The 16,088-nt window shown below is 43.4% G+C and overlaps 1 protein-coding gene across 2 annotated transcripts; it reads right to left on the bottom strand.

The window, feature by feature from the left end:
- Positions 1-13,867, bottom strand: LOC149453300 (uncharacterized). 2 transcript variants are annotated; one of them, XM_089688200.1, is made up of 10 exons: positions 13,797-13,867; positions 13,062-13,196; positions 12,860-12,975; positions 12,646-12,743; positions 12,333-12,479; positions 12,074-12,217; positions 11,833-11,974; positions 8,181-8,278; positions 7,288-7,429; positions 1-3,525 (listed from the first exon to the last, which is right to left on the bottom strand). In XM_089688200.1, the coding sequence occupies exons 3-10, from the start codon at positions 12,942-12,944 to the stop codon at positions 1,289-1,291; spliced, it is 3,093 nt and encodes a 1,030-aa protein (XP_089544326.1). In that variant the 5' UTR covers positions 12,945-12,975; positions 13,062-13,196; positions 13,797-13,867; the 3' UTR covers positions 1-1,288. The 2 variants fall into 2 exon arrangements, with proteins under 2 accessions (XP_089544326.1, XP_089544327.1); XM_089688201.1 differs by lacking the exons at positions 8,181-8,278; positions 11,833-11,974; positions 12,074-12,217; ... (3 more) ...; positions 13,062-13,196; positions 13,797-13,867 and adding an exon at positions 7,976-8,171.
- Positions 13,868-16,088: the final 2,221 nt, after the last annotated feature.

A 16,088-nucleotide genomic window follows, 5' to 3' on the forward strand; every position in this document is an offset into this window, starting at 1 on the left:
TTCATATCATCAATATTTATAATGATGAAAAAACAAAAGAATGAAAGCCAAACTGAAATTGATGCGCATGATTTACAAAGTACACACAGTAACTGCATGAATACATGAATTGTTAACAATGTTTCAAAATGGATACAGTGTATACACAAGAGTCCTTTATTTAGTATCCTTTATGGTAAATTTACACAATTGACATCACTGTAAGTTATTGGTGTGTGTGTATGTATATATATATAGATAGTAAGATAACTGTAAAGTATAATCACTCTATTTCGTGGATAATACATCTTCCCATTTTTATCAAACATTTTTTCATCTGGAATTTCCTGGAAGTGTTCAGTGCATAGAGCCCTAGATCTGAGTAATTATCCTGATAAAGGGTGTTTGAGAATTTTATCATCAACTATGAATGAACTCCAAAAGGAGATGCTGCTCTTATCAGATCCAGTCTCTTGTGGAATTTTACATTACAATGCAGAAAAGTCCTCAGCAAACACATTGCATTCTCAATAATAGCAACCTGGTAGGGACATCCCTTTATCATCAGTGTCTACATCCTCACCACCCATTGTTCTCTCAGTAGAGTCCACATCACTAAACACTCTGCACCCCGGAGATGTGTCTCTTCTCTCAATGTCTGTACTACATTCTCTGACAGCTCTCCCCCCCACCATCCACACTACATTCTCTGATAGCTCTCCTCCACCATCCACACTACATTCTCTGACAGCTCTCCTCCACCATCCACACTACATTCTCTGACAGCTCTCCTCCCACCACCATCCACACTACATTCTCAGACAGCTCTCCTCCCATCATTCACACTACATTCTCTGACAGCTCTCCTCCCACCATCCACACTACATTCTCAGACAGCTCTCCTCCCACCACCATCCACACTACATTCTCAGACAGCTCTCCTCCCACCATTCACACTACATTCTCTGACAGCTCTCTTCCACCATCCACACTACATTCTCTGACAGCTCTCCTCCACCATCCACACTACATTCTCTGACAGCTCTCTTCCCCCATCCACACTACATTCTCTGACAGCTCTCTTCCCCCATCCACACTACATTCTCTGACAGCTCTCCTCCACCATCCACACTACATTCTCTGATAGCTCTCCTCCCACCATCCACACTACATTCTCTGACAGCTCTCCTCCCACCATCCACACTATATTCTCTGACAGCTCTCCTCCACCATCCACATTACATTCTCCGACAGCTCTCCTCCCCCATCTACACTACATTCTCCGACAGCTCTCCTCCCACCATCCACACTACATTTTCTGACAGGTCTCCTCCACATCCACATTACACTTTTCTGTTGGATTGAAAGATTTCCCGCACTCTGAACATGAATAAGGACGCTCACCTCTGTGATTTCTCTGATGAATAACAAGGTTTTTTTTCAAATTAAAAGATTTCCCGCACTTTGAACATGAATAAGGAAGCTCACCTGTGTGAATTCTCTGATGTACAACAAGATCTCCTTTATGAGCGAAAGATTTCCCGCACTCTGTACATAAATAAGGACGCTCACCCATGTGAATTTTCTGATGTTTAACAAGGGCTCTTTTATGAATGAAAGATTTCCCGCACTCTGTACATGAATAAGAACGCTTAACTGTGTGAATTTTCTGATGAACAACAAGTTCTCCTTTCGAAGTGAAACATTTCCCGCACTCTGAACACGAATAAGGACGCTCACCCGTGTGAATTCTCTGATGTATAACAAGGATTCCTTTCTGAGTGAAAGATTTTCCGCACTCTGAACATGAATAAGGACGCTCACCTGTGTGAATTCTCTGATGTGTAACAAGGTCTCTTTTTTGAGTGAAACATTTCCCACACTCTGAACACGAATAAGGACGCTCACCTGTGTGAATTCTCTGATGTGTAACAAGGTCTTTTTTCTGAGTGAAAGATTTCTTGCACTCTGAACATGAATAAGGACGCTCACCCGTGTGAATTCTCTGATGTGTAACAAGATGAGATTTTTTATGGAAACATTTCCCGCACTCTGAACATGAATAAGGACGCTCACCCGTGTGAATTTTCTGATGTTTAACAAGGTGTCCTTTACAAGCGAAAGATTTCCCACACTCTGAACATGAATAAGGACGCTCACCTGTGTGATTTCTCTGATGTACAACAAGTTCTGTTTTACGAGCGAAAGGTTTCCCGCACTGTGTACATGAATAAGGACGCTCACCCGTGTGAATTCTGTGGTGTATAACAAGGTCTCCTTTATGAGTGAAAGATTTCCCGCACTCTGAACATGAATAAGGACGCTCACCCGTGTGAATTCTCTGATGTGTAACAAGATGAGATTTTTTATGGAAACATTTCCCGCACTCTGAACATGAATAAGGACACTCACCCGTGTGAATTTTCTGATGTTTAACAAGGGCTCTTTTATGAATGAAAGATTTCACGCACTCTGAACACGAAAAAGGACGCTCACCTGTGTGAATTCTCTGATGTGTAACAAGGTCTCTTTTCTGAGTGAAAGATTTCCCGCACTCTGAACACGAATAAAGACGCTCACCCGTGTGAATTCTCTGATGTGTAACAAGGATTCCTTTCTGAGTGAAACATTTCCCGCACTCTGAACATGAATAAGGACGCTCACCCGTGTGAATTTTCTGATGTTTAACAAGGTCTCCTTTACAAGTGAAAGATTTCCCACACTCTGAACATGAATAAGGACGCTCACCTGTGTGATTTCTCTGATGTACAAAAAGTTCTCTTTTAAGAGCGAAAGATTTCCTGCACTGTGTACATGAATAAGGACGCTCACCCGTGTGAACTCTCTGGTGATTAACAAGGTATCCTTTATGAATGAAAGATTTCCCGCACTCTGTACATGAATAAGGACGCTGACCTGTGTGAATTCTCTGATGAACAACAAGTTCTTCCTTCAAAGGGAAACATTTCCCACACTCTGAACACGAATAGGGACGCTCACCCATGTGAATTCTCTGATGTGTAACAAGGATTCCTTTCTGAGTGAAAGATTTCCCGCACTCTGAACATGAATAGGGACGCTCACCTGTGTGAATTCTCTGATGTGTAACAAGATGAGTTTTTTTATGGAAACATTTCCCGCACTCTGAACATGAATAAGGACGCTCACCCAAGTGAATTTTCTGATGTGTAACAAGGTATCTTTTCTTACTGAAACATTTCCCACACTTTGAACATGAGAATAGATTGTCCCCTCGATGAGCTTCTTCATGGGGTGCAGAAGATTCCTCGGGATTAGATGGATCTGTTGATCTCTCTGCAGTATGAGATCCTAAATGGACATTTGCACTCCTAGTACGTGATTGGTGAGAAGATTCCCCCTGATCAGAGGGATCCATCGATGTCTCCGGACAGGAAGGTCTGTGATGGATATTGGGTGTATTTGGATTCACTCCTGGAGAATCCTGTGTGATGGCATTATCTTCTGACTTCCAATCAGCAGATAATTGAAAACCTCTCTCCGAGGAATTCCTGACATCAGCGCCATCTGATGGAGAGAAATGGAAGAAATGTCAGAATTCACAAATAACTGGAGATTTAGGTCCTCCCCCGTCAGTGGAATAAGTGGAAATGTCGATCTCACAGCTGGGCTCCTGTTCTCCCTCCAAAATCGATCAGAAAAGTGTCCATATCTCTCCTGCCTCTGATTGAAGGTAATGAAGTGTAGATTGCACTCCATTCGTTTTTGTCCCCAGCCACAGCGCCCCTGGAAAGTGACAGTCGGACCAGGAAGTGATGTCACTCACATGGCTTTGAGCAAGTAGATGCTCCACCCAGAGATCCTCCCCACGGAGGTGGAATGTCGGTGCTCTGGCTCTGTGTGTCTTCCCAGCACAGGGGGAACTGGATGAGGATTGGTGAAGCTGGCACTCGTCTTCCTGAATAGCAAAGTTTATTGAACGAGTAAAATGTGCACAGAAAATGGTTTACGCGTTTTGGCAATAAGCCTTCGTCATAGCCACCCCTCCCCCGCACTGTATACAATGTATATAAATATATACAGCATCTCCCAGAAGTGAGTCCCCCCTCCACCGCACTCTATACAATGAATATATATACAGTATCCTCCAGAAGTGAGTCCCCCCCTCCCCCGGTCTGTATACAATGTATATATACACACACAGTATCTCTCAGAAGTGAGTCCCCCCCTCCCCTGGTCTGTATACAATGTATACAGTTGTGTGCAAAACAATAGCAGTGTGTTGAAAAAAGTGAATAAAGCTCAAAATCCTTCTAATAGCTTTTATTTCCATACACACAAATGCACTACACATTCTATTCCAAATCAAAACATGAAGAAAAATAGATCAAATTTGTGTTGTTCCTCTAAAAAAATTGAAGAAAAGTGAATATTAGACTCCATAACGTCAATCTTGTTGGTCTGGAACCAAGATGTTGCACGTTTACTGGTGTTTTCAAGAGCATTTCCTCTTCAGCATAAGGCAGCATGACCTCTTCAAGTATTCTGATGTATTCAAACTGATCCATGATCCCTGGTATGTGATAAATAGGCCCAACACCGTAGTATGAGAAACATCCCCATATCATGATGCTTGCGCAACCATGCTTCACTGTCTTCACAGTGTACTGTGGCTTGAATTCAGTGTTTGGGGGTCATCTGACAAACTGTCTCCGGCCACTAGACCCAAAAAGAACAATCTTACTTTCATGAGTCCACAAAATGTTGCGCCATTTCTCTTTAGGCCAGTCAATGTGCTCTTTGGCAAATTGTAACCTCTTCAGCACATGTCTTTTTTTCAACAGTGGGACTTTGCGGGGGCTTCTTGCAGATAGCTTGGCTTCACATAGGCGTCTTCTAATTGTAACAGTACTCACAGGTAACTTTACACCTTCTTTGATCTTCCTGGAGCTGATTGTTGGCTGAGTCCTTGCCATTTTGGCTATTCTTCTATCCATTCCAATGGTAGTGTTTCGCTTTCTTCCACGTCTTTCGGGTTTTGGTTGCCATTTTAAAGCATTTGCGATCATTTTAGCTGAGCAGCCTATCATTTTCTGCACTTCTTTATATGTTTTCCCCTCTTCAATCAACTTTTTAATCAAGGTACGCTGTTCTTCTGAACAATGTCTGGAACAACCCATTTTCCTCAGAATTTCAGAGAGAAATGCATGTACAACATTTGCTGCGTTCCTTCCTTAAATAAGGGCAATAATTGCCACCTGTTTTTCAAAGAATGAATGACCTCACTAATAGAACTCCACACTGCTATTATTTTGAACATGCCCCTTTCAATTAGTGATTCAATTACACAGAATCAGCAGCATGCATGTCATGACTGTTGGGTCTGTTGGATTTCTATTACTCTACTACACCTGCTAGTAAATTATTTGCCATGTAGAAATATCATTTCTACCAAAAACAGTGATTGATCAGGTTAGTGATGTCTGTCTGCTATTATTTTGAACACAACTGTGTATATATACAGTATTTCCCAGAAGTGAGTCCACCCCTCCCCCAGACTGTATACAATGTATATATATATATATATATATATATATATATATATATATATATACACACACACACACACAGTATCCCCCAGAAGTGAGTCCCCCCCTCACATTTGTGTCAATATTTAAATCTCTCTTTTCATGTGACAACACTGAAGAAATGACACTTTGCTACAATGTGACGTAGTCAGTGTACAGCTTGTATAACATGTAAATTTGCTGTCCCCTCAAAATAACTCAACACACCGGCATTAATGTCTAAACCGCTGGCAAGTGAGTCCACCCCTAAGTGACAAGGTCCAAATTGGGCCCAATTAGCCATTTCCCCTCCCCGGTGTCATGTGACTCGTGTTACAAGGTCTCAGGTGTGAATGGGGAGCAGGTGGGTTACATTTGGTGTTATCGCTCTCACTCTCTCATACTGGTCACTAGAAGTTCAACATGGCACCTCATAGCAAAGAACTCTCTGAAAAAAAGAATTGTTGCTCTACATAAAGATGGCCTAGGCTATAAGAAGATTGCCAAGACCCTGAAACTGAGCTGCAGCACGGTGGCCAAGACCATCCAGCGGTCTAACAGGACAGGTTCCACTCAGAACAGGCCTCGCCATGGTCCACCAAAGAAGTTGAGTGCACTTCTGGCAGACACTCTATATATACACTGAATATTATATACCAATTAAATTTGGTATATATATATGTAATGTCCTGACTTGTACTTTATGGCTAGGACGAAGGCTTATTGCCAAAACGCGTAAACCATTTTCTATGCACATTTTACTCGTTCAGTGAAGTTTACTCTTCGGGGAGATGAGTGCGGGCTATACCAATCCTCAGTCCACATCACTTCCAGGCTCTTATTAGGGAAGGGAGATCAGCGAACGAACATTTGTTGGTCTCCTATCTATGTGGTGACACCAACCATGGAGGTCCTGGTCCCACAGGCCATGTCACCAACCGGCTGTGGTTTTACGGGCAGCCAGTGCCCATAACAGGGAAAGCATGCCAATGAAAAATATGGCTCAGAATTGCACGTGTGCAGTCATCGGAGACCATCCGAGTGCACTTCCTGCTACTTTGTGTGTTCGGGCAGCCAGGAGGGCGGCGGGTTTGGTGGAGGCGGTGGACTGAGCGTGAGCGCCAGTATGTGATGTCATCTGTTATGGAGCCCAAGCCTCCCGTGTGACAATGTGGGACGGTCACGGATGAGAGAAAAGGCAGGCAGGGGACTGTTTGTCGGTCAGACTGTCAGTGCTGTTCTGGACTTTGGAGGGACCACCTGGGCCTGACTTGGGAGCGTCACGGAGTCTGGTAGTCAATTTCATAGCCACCGCCTGCCTGCCCATTGACTTCTTGCCCTCCTGTCTGTTCCCAAGCCAGAAAGGGGGAGCTGTTTTCGTAGTTCTCCTACTCCTAGGCTGTTCAAAGTGCCGGGAAGGACACTGTGAGCTTTCGCGCACCATTGGTCTACCTCCAGGGGAATTCTACCCAGGCTTACATTTTTTTTTTGTAGACCACAAGGTCCGGTCTCCTCCTGCATATATATCTCTTCAGAAGCAGGAAGTGACTCATGTGGGGGAAGGTACATCACAGCACCAAGTGTTAACCCTTGAAACACCACACATTAACCCTTTATTAGGCACATATTTAACCATTTAGCACCTGCCTGCAGGACGATGTGAAGATCTGAGAATTATCTAACATTTATCCTTAAACTACAAATCTTCTACTGAGAAGTAAAATGAGACTGTGACCCGTTTTTCCATAGTGCCTGTACTTACCTGTGTTGATAGGTGGGGAAATTTCTTCCTGTTCACTCTTCATAACCATCCCAACCTCCTCCATGGACGGCTGATCCCCTCCCACATACGTCTCCTCTTCTTCCTCTTTAATCCCAGTTTTTATATTAATCCGTTCTTCACCCTAAACCCCAAAATAATAAAAAAACATCTGTTAAAATGAACTCTAGGCAGATATAAAAGACACAAATGACAGCAGCTTTGCGTTCCCTACTACATCACTAACTGTGTTAAAAATAAATGTAAGCAGTGTAAGTACCTGAATGGGACACGGTATCAGGCTCTTGCAGTATCTGTGCATAAAAGCTCAGTTTGGGAGAGGGAGCAGCAGAACAAGGAGCCACTCAACTGTGCTTTCGTTCTAACAAGGGACATGCTGATAGCAGGAGAGAGCAGAGTGACAGAGAGATGAGCTCATCAGTCTGCTGCTTCTCCTTTCACTATCCAGTCACAGGCTGGGGGAGGGACAAGACAGGAAGGTGTTACTGATCTGAAGAATGGGGGTGGGGATTGTAAGGTGCCTAAAGGAGCTAGCAACAGGAATGGTGGGTGGGGGGAGGGGCAAAAGCTGCATTTCAGATGTAAAAGTAGACATTAAAACAAGAGAATACATAGAAGAATGTCATCTCAAAAGCATAGAATACATATTTAGGTCTAGATGCCCACCTACCTGATGATGGTGAGGGATGGTGTGATCTTCCTGTGTGGAATTCCGGGAATACAGAGGACAGGAACATCTCTCTGGTGGGTTCCCATTACTGGATCCATCTACCTGATGATGGTGAGGGATGGTGTGACCTTCCTGTGTGGAATTCCGGGAATACAGGAGGATGGGGACATATCTCTGGTGGGTTCTCATTACTGGATCCACCTACCTGATGATGGTGAGGGATGGTGTGATCTTCCTGTGTGGAATCCCGGGAATACAGAGGACGGGGACATCTCTCTGGTGGACTCCCATGACTGGATCCATCTGTAGGAAACACACACTGACTGAATCTATTGTTTCTATGTGTTTATCAGATGATGGGGGATCTAGGTGGACCCTCCGTACTGCTCTCTCCTTTCCAATAAAGTCTCCTCTTACCCGGTGATGTGAGGGGCGACTGATTGTCCATCATGACGTCCTTGTAGAGATCATACTAACTGATGTGAAAAACAATAGACAAACATAGGATGCAGCGCTGAGAGATGTCACATAAATTAATGTCGCATAGATTAATGTTATATAAGTCTAGCATCAGGAGAATAAGTCCTTAGTAAAACCCATATGGTGCAACGTGACAGTGGTGATGAATAAAGCATGAAGATAGTGACTTTCGTGGCTGTTGTGGCTTATGGAAAATGAATGTACATTGCAATAACCAGATAGCACAAATGATTGTGCGTTGGAGTAAATAAGACCTACTCCACTGTGCTCGGGGTTTGGTTACTCTGTATAGGGATGAAGTCGTCAGGCAGGGATTAGCCACCAGGTGTCATCCATCCAGGATAGGTCACCTCTCTCCAATATCACCACATCAGGAAGATCAGGTATAACAATATCCAGCAGTGTCAATCTTGGCCACCAGGGGGATCCCACATTTAAGCATGGATCCAATGCAACAGAGCACCTTAGGGGAAGGGGGCTCAAAAGTGCCAAAAATGAGCCCAAAAGAGAAAACGCTCCAATAGTGTAGTACTTTAATAATCAAAATGAGGTAATAACAGCAAAAAATGATAGGTAAACATACGCTTACATGCCAAAATTCCCTCCCTTTGATAAAGTGTTATGACACAAAATGCGTTAGTGAGTTGCCCCTAATCACCATTCACCCACCGCATGGCCCTATTCATGCTTAGGCAGCCATATTGGAATTTTGGCATGTAAGTGTATGTTTACTTTTTTTGCTGTATATACATAATGAATACAGTATCCTCCAGAAGTGAGTCCCCCCCTCCCCCGGTCTGTATACAATGTATATATACACACACAGTATCTCTCAGAAGTGAGTCCCCCCCTCCCCCGGTCTGTATACAATGTATACAGTTGTGTGCAAAACAATAGCAGTGTGTTGAAAAAAGTGAATAAAGCTCAAAATCCTTCTAATAGCTTTTATTTCCATACACACAAATGCATTGGGAACACTACACATTCTAATCCAAATCAAAACATGAAGAAAAATAGATCAAATTTGTGTTGTTCCTCTAAAAAAATTGAAGAAAAGTGAATATTAGACTCCATAACGTCAATCTTGTTGGTCTGGAACCAAGATGTTGCACGTTTACTGGTGTTTTCAAGGGCATTTCCTCTTCAGCATAAGGCAGCATGACCTCTTCAAGTATTCTGATGTATTCAAACTGATCCATGATCCCTGGTATGCGATAAATAGGCCCAACACCGTAGTATGAGAAACATCCCCATATCATGATGCTTGCACAACCATGCTTCACTGTCTTCACAGTGTACTGTGGCTTGAATTCAGAATTCATAACACTTTATCAAAGGGAGGGAATTTTGGCATGTAAGTGTATGTTTACCTATCATTTTTTGCTGTTATTACCTCATTTTGATTATTAAAGTACTACACTATTGGAGCATTTTCTCTTTTGGGCTCATTTTTGGCACTTTTGAGCCCCCTTCCCCTAAGGTGCTCTGTTGCATTGGATCCATGCTTAACTAGTTGCCGACCGCAGATAGCCGAATGACGGCTTCACTGCGGCCGGCCAGTTCTGGGTGGACGTCATATGACGTCCCCCCAGAACGCGCTCTCCTGCGCGCCCCAGGGGGCGCGCACCCGGCGATCTCCGTGATCGCTGTGTCCTACGGACACAGCTGATCATGTGATGTGGTAAAAGGCTGATCCCAGCGGCCTTTTACCACGTGATCAGCGGTGTCCAATGACACGCTGATCACAGGGAAATGCAAGTGCCGGTTCTCGGCTGCACTTTCCTCACGCTATCAGATCGTGAGAAAAGTACTGCCGAGAACCGGCAGTTGTCACAGTGGGGATCGGCACCGATCATCAGGACACTGATGATCAGTGCCCTGATGATCGGTGCCCAGCAGTGCCACCCGCAAGTTCCGCCCACCTGTGCCCAGCAGTGCGCCCACTAGCTCCGCCCACCTGTGCCCAGCAGATCACCCACCTGTGCCCAGCAGTGCACCCACCTGTGCCACTTTGCAGTGTCACACACCTGTGCCCAGAAGTGCCACCTACCTGTGCCCAGAAGTGCCACCCACCTGTGCCCACCCACCTGTGCCCACCAGTGCCACCCACCTGTGCCCACCCACCTGTACCCACCCACCAGTGCTGCCCACCAGTGCCACCCACCAGTGCAGCCCAGCATTTGCTGCCAGTCAGTGCCACCAGTCAGTGCCCAGGGGTTGTGCCAGTCAGTGCCCAGCAGTGATGCCAGTCAGCGCCGTCTATCAGTACCCATCATCAGTGCCGCCTATCAGTGCTGCATATTAGTGCCGCCTATCTGTGACACCTCATTAGTGCTGTCTATCAGTGCCGCCTATCCGTGCCACCTCATTAGTACTGCCTATCAGTGCCCTTTAGTGCTGCCTATCAGTGCCCATCAGTGCCGCCTATCAGTGCCCATCAGTGCTGCCTCATCAACGCACATCAGTGAAGGAGAAAAAATACCTGTTTGAAAAATTTTATAATAGAAACAAAGAAATTTTTTTTTTTTTTTTCAAATTTTTTGCACTTTTTTTTATTTATAGCGCAAAAATTAAAGCGCCCAGTGGCAATTAAATACCACCAAAAGAAAGCTCTATTTGTGAGAAAAAAATGATCAAAATTTCATATGGGTACAATGTTGCATGACCGCGCAATTGTCAATCAAAGTGCGGCAGCGCTGAAAGCTGAAAATTGGCCTGGTAAGGAAGGGGGTATAAGTGCCTGGTAGGCAAGTGGTTAAATATGGGATCCTCCTGGTGGCCAAGATTGACACTGCTGGATATTGTTATACCTGATCTGCCTGATGTGGTGATATTGGAGAGAGGTAACCTGTCCTGGATGGATGACACCTGGTGGCTAATCCCTGCCTGACGACTTCATCACTATACAGAGTTCCCGAACCCCGAGCACCGTGGAGTAGGTCTTATTTAATCCAACGCACAATCATTTGTGCTATCTGGTTATTGCAATGTACATTCATTTTCCATAAGCCACAACAGCCACGAAAGTCACTATCTTCATGTTTTATTCATCACCACTGTCACGTTGCACCGTATGGGTTTTACTAAGAACTTATTCTCCTGATGCTAGACTTATATAACATTAATTCATGTAACATTAATTTATGTGACATTAATTTATGTGACATCTCTCAGCACTGCATCCTATGTTTGTCTATTGTATTTCACATTGGAGGTATTTGAGGTTTTCCTCTGGATGCTGGCTGCTTTCTATCTTTTTATTACCCAGCGCTCATATATCATCAACATTTCTAACTGATGTGAAAGCCTACAGTACATATCCCCAGTCAGCAACCTATATCCTTGAACACGTTCTGTATTTAGTGTTCGTTACTCACCTGTGCTGATATCTAGAGAAGGTTCCTCTTCTTTAGTTGTCACCATCATCCCAACTTCCTTCATAGACTCCTGATGACCCATCACAGTCATCACTTCTTCCTCCTCTTTAACCTCATCTTTCACAGACATCTGTTCTTCATGCTAAACCAACAAAAAGAAAGGAAACTTGACGACCAATAGGATAAGAGAAGAGAATAATCTTATACAGTCTGGAGCCACTTTTATGTTTTTCCCATCTACCTGGTGATAGTGAGGGATGGTGTGATCTTCCTGTGTGGAATCCCGGGAAAACAGAGTACCACCCTCCTCCATAGACTGCTGAGCTCCAATCACCAGCGTCAATTCCTCTTTAATCTCAACTTTTATGTGTTTCAGTTCTTCATCCTAAACCCCAAAGATGTTGGAACACAATTGTAAAAAGGAGCAAGATATCACATAGAAGAATATCATCCTAAAGATTAGAATTCTCTCGGAGTTCCAATTGCTTAGTCTCATCTACCTGATGGTGGTGAGGGATGATATGATCTTCCTGTATGGAATCTGGGGAATAAAGAGGACCACCCTCCTCTATAGACTGCTGAGCTCCACTCTTTGACATCTCTTCTTCCTCTTTAATCTCAGCTTTGATGTCTTTCAGTTCTTCAACCTAAACCCCAAAGATGATGGAATACATTTATGAAAAAGGAAAAAGAAATAACATAGAAAAATGTCCTCTCATAGCTTAGAAATCTGTGATCTTCCTGTGTGGAATCCCGGGAATACAGAGGACTGGGACATCTCTCTGGTGGGTTCCCATGACTGGATCCATCTACCTGATGATGGTGGGGGATGGTGTGATCTTCCTGTGTGGATTCCCGGGAATACAGTGGACGGGGACATCTCTCTGGTGGGTTCACATTACTGGAAACATCTGTAGGAAACACACACACTGACTGAATCCATTGTTTCTGTGTGTTTATCAGATGAAGGGGGATCTAGGTGGACCCTCCGTACTGTTCTCTCCTTTACAATAAAGTCTCCTCTTACCCGGTGATGTGAGGGGCGGCCGATTGTCCATCATAACGTCCTTGTAGAGGTCCTTGTGTCCTTCTAAATACTCCCACTCCTCCATGGAGAAATAGACAGTGACACCTTATAGGAACCTGACACACACAATGATACAGTCACCATCCAGACACATCCCTTGTCTGTTACTGGAGAACGTCCCAGAATCCCCGGCACCGCTCACCTCTCCTGTCAGCAGATCATGGAATTCGTTGGTGACTTTTACAATCTTCTTGCAATTCTTTCTCTTGGGTTTCAGGGAATGAGGTGAAGGCACTGTGATGGTTAAATGGTCACCAGATTTCACCAGAGTATTGCTCTGCATTGAAAGAAACCAGTAATGTCATTTAACCTCTCAAGATCCTCCTCACCTCTCCGGTCAGCAAGCAGATGATCTCCAGGGTGAGGTTTAAAGTAGAATTCCAGCTAAAGCCTAACTAGTCTTAAAATGCTCCCTACCTCCTCTTAACACTTATACCAACTATCCTGCGTGAAAAAAATGTATATACTTACCTATTTTCAGCCGGCTTCAGCTGCACAATAGACCAACAATGTCTGTAAAAGCCAGAAGCTGACATTACCTGTAGGCTCCCATGATGCAGCCGGACACATGGAAGCCGAATCATGTGACCGAACCAAAGTGGGTTGAGAGAAGGTTCATAAATATATATATATATATATATACACTTTTGTTTTATCCAGAATAGTTCATTTAGGTGTTTAAGAGGAAAGATGGAGAATTTTTTGGAAGATAAAAGATGTCACAGTGACTATGGAGGAAGAGGACAAACATGACTATGGAGGAAGAGGACAGACATCACAGAGACTATGGAGGAAGAGGATGGACATCACGGTGACTATGGAGGAAGAGGACAGTATGATGGGTGTTACTAGGTGTAAATATAAAATAAGATCTTACCACCTCCTCTGCTGCCTGATCTCTACTTCATACTAACTCAGAGCTCTGGAAACTTACTTTTTAGACCTGTACATCACTTCCTGTCTGCACCTGACACCACTTCCTCCCCATTTGTGGGATCACTTCCTGTGTCGGTACAATCAGGCTCTTCTTGTCTCTGTGTTCTACTCCATATGTCCCCATCCACCCTATAATAGGAAAGTTCTCCACCTTGACAGTAATGTCATTAAAGGGGAGTCCCATCTATTATCTTGATGTGTATAGTACAATGATGTTAAATATGCATAAAGTGGCCCCACTGTATGGATAAACAAAATAAATGAATAAACTAGTGCTTAATATTGCTCAAATATATGAATACCAACTGCTAAAGTGCAGACAGGTCATGCAGTTGCTGACTATTATTCTTAGTGCCAAAATAAAGTATTTGCGAAGTAAACGATAAATACATGAAAATATATTGCACACTCTAAATAAAAGTGACAAGTGCTCTAAAAAAATGAATATAAATATGGATCAAAATAAAGTCCATAATAAAGTGCAATAACAGGTGCTTGACAGTTGATGTGCAAACAAACAACGCGATATCAGTGCTTCAATTCTTCACTCCAAACATGATGCGTGTTAACATGCCACACGTGGACATCTTAATCCGAAAGTGGCTAGAGTGACTCCTCACCTTATCTATGCGACCCCTAAGGGCCACAACGCTTTAAGCAATAGTGCTCCACACAACTGGGGATCTCTGTTAATTGGCTCCTGTAGTACCACTCAGCCTCCTCTGCCAGGATCAGATACTGTCGAAGCCACGTGACATCGTGGAGTAACGCGTAGAGCATGGTGACGTACTTCCGGTAACGCATATCCGGTAGACGCCATCTTTGGACACCCAGGACCTTGCAGTACACCCACAGCACATGGGAAACCTGCTGTATGATACCTGCAAACACTGTGAGTGTTCCTTTTGGCTTATTTTTGTCTGCTATTGGATTAAACGGTACTTCACTATGGAGGCTCTCTTTGTCTACCTCTTTACGGCCTTATGATATTCCTGGTGTTGTGACCATCTGAGGGCAAAAGTGACCTGGCAGAGGAGGCTGAGTGGTACTACAGGAGCCAATTAACAGAGATCTCCAGTTGTGTGGAGCACTATTGCTTAAAGCATTGTGGCCCTTAGGGGTTGCATTGATAAGGTGAGGAGGCACTCTAGCCACTTTCGGATTAAGATGTACATGTGTGGCATGTTAACACGCATCATGTTTGGAGTGAAGAATTGAAGCACTGATATCGCGTTGTTTGCACATCAACTGTCAAGCACCTGTTATTGCACTTTATTATGGACTCTATTTTGATCCATATTTATAGTCATTTTTTTAGAGCACTTGTCACTTTTATTTAGAGTGTGCAATATATTTTCTTGTATTTATTATTTACTTCGCAAATACTTTATTTTGGCACTAATAATAATAGTCAGCAACTTCATGACCTGTCTGCACTTTAGCACTTGGTATTCATATATTTGAGCAATATTAAGCACTAGTTTATTCATTTATTTCGTTTATCCATACAGTGGGGCCACTTTATGCGTATTTAACATTATTGTACTATACACATCGAGTTTTTATATTTGAAGCGCTTCACCAATATTGTTTATTTATGTTATACATCCTGAGGTATTGGGAATAGGTGGTAGCAGCTTGCATCAATCTAGGGTTTTGTCTGTTTATACTAGTGGAGCGGAGGGGGAATATTTTTATTTATATTTGTTGCCCGTCTATTATCAGCATGTGATTATAAAATAACAGGCTCTAGATGGACAGTTGGATAAATGGCTCTATATTTAGGGTGTATCCGGTCTATAAACCAGAGGCTCTAGATGGACAGTTGGATAAATGGTTCTATATTTAGGATGTATCTGGTCTATAAACCAGAGGCTCTAGTCTAGATGGATCGTTGGATAAATGGTTCTATATTTAGTATGTATCCAGTCTATAAACCATATTTTATAGATTTAGATGTAGCATAATACAAATACATAAACAAAAATGTCCAGCCTTCAAATTTTGCCCAGATGTCTTCCACCAGTGTGCAGTGAAATTAATGCGGCGCGAGTGTATCCCTACCCAGAAATGCAAAATCACGTATATGTATGTGTTTTTTTGCAGAGCAGCTGCCATGTAGCAGTATATCTGCTATAGAGCGGTTGGTAAGCAATTAAGGTCATAACACGCTTTTGGCCCCTCCATAGGCTATTAGGCATCTGCCCTCCTTCAGGCTCTTGCTGTCCGCCAG

This window comes from Staurois parvus, unplaced genomic scaffold (assembly GCF_062004578.1).
Source record: "Staurois parvus isolate SC_StPar_1 unplaced genomic scaffold, SC_StPar_1.0 ptg000449l, whole genome shotgun sequence".
Taxonomy (NCBI): domain Eukaryota; kingdom Metazoa; phylum Chordata; class Amphibia; order Anura; family Ranidae; genus Staurois; species Staurois parvus.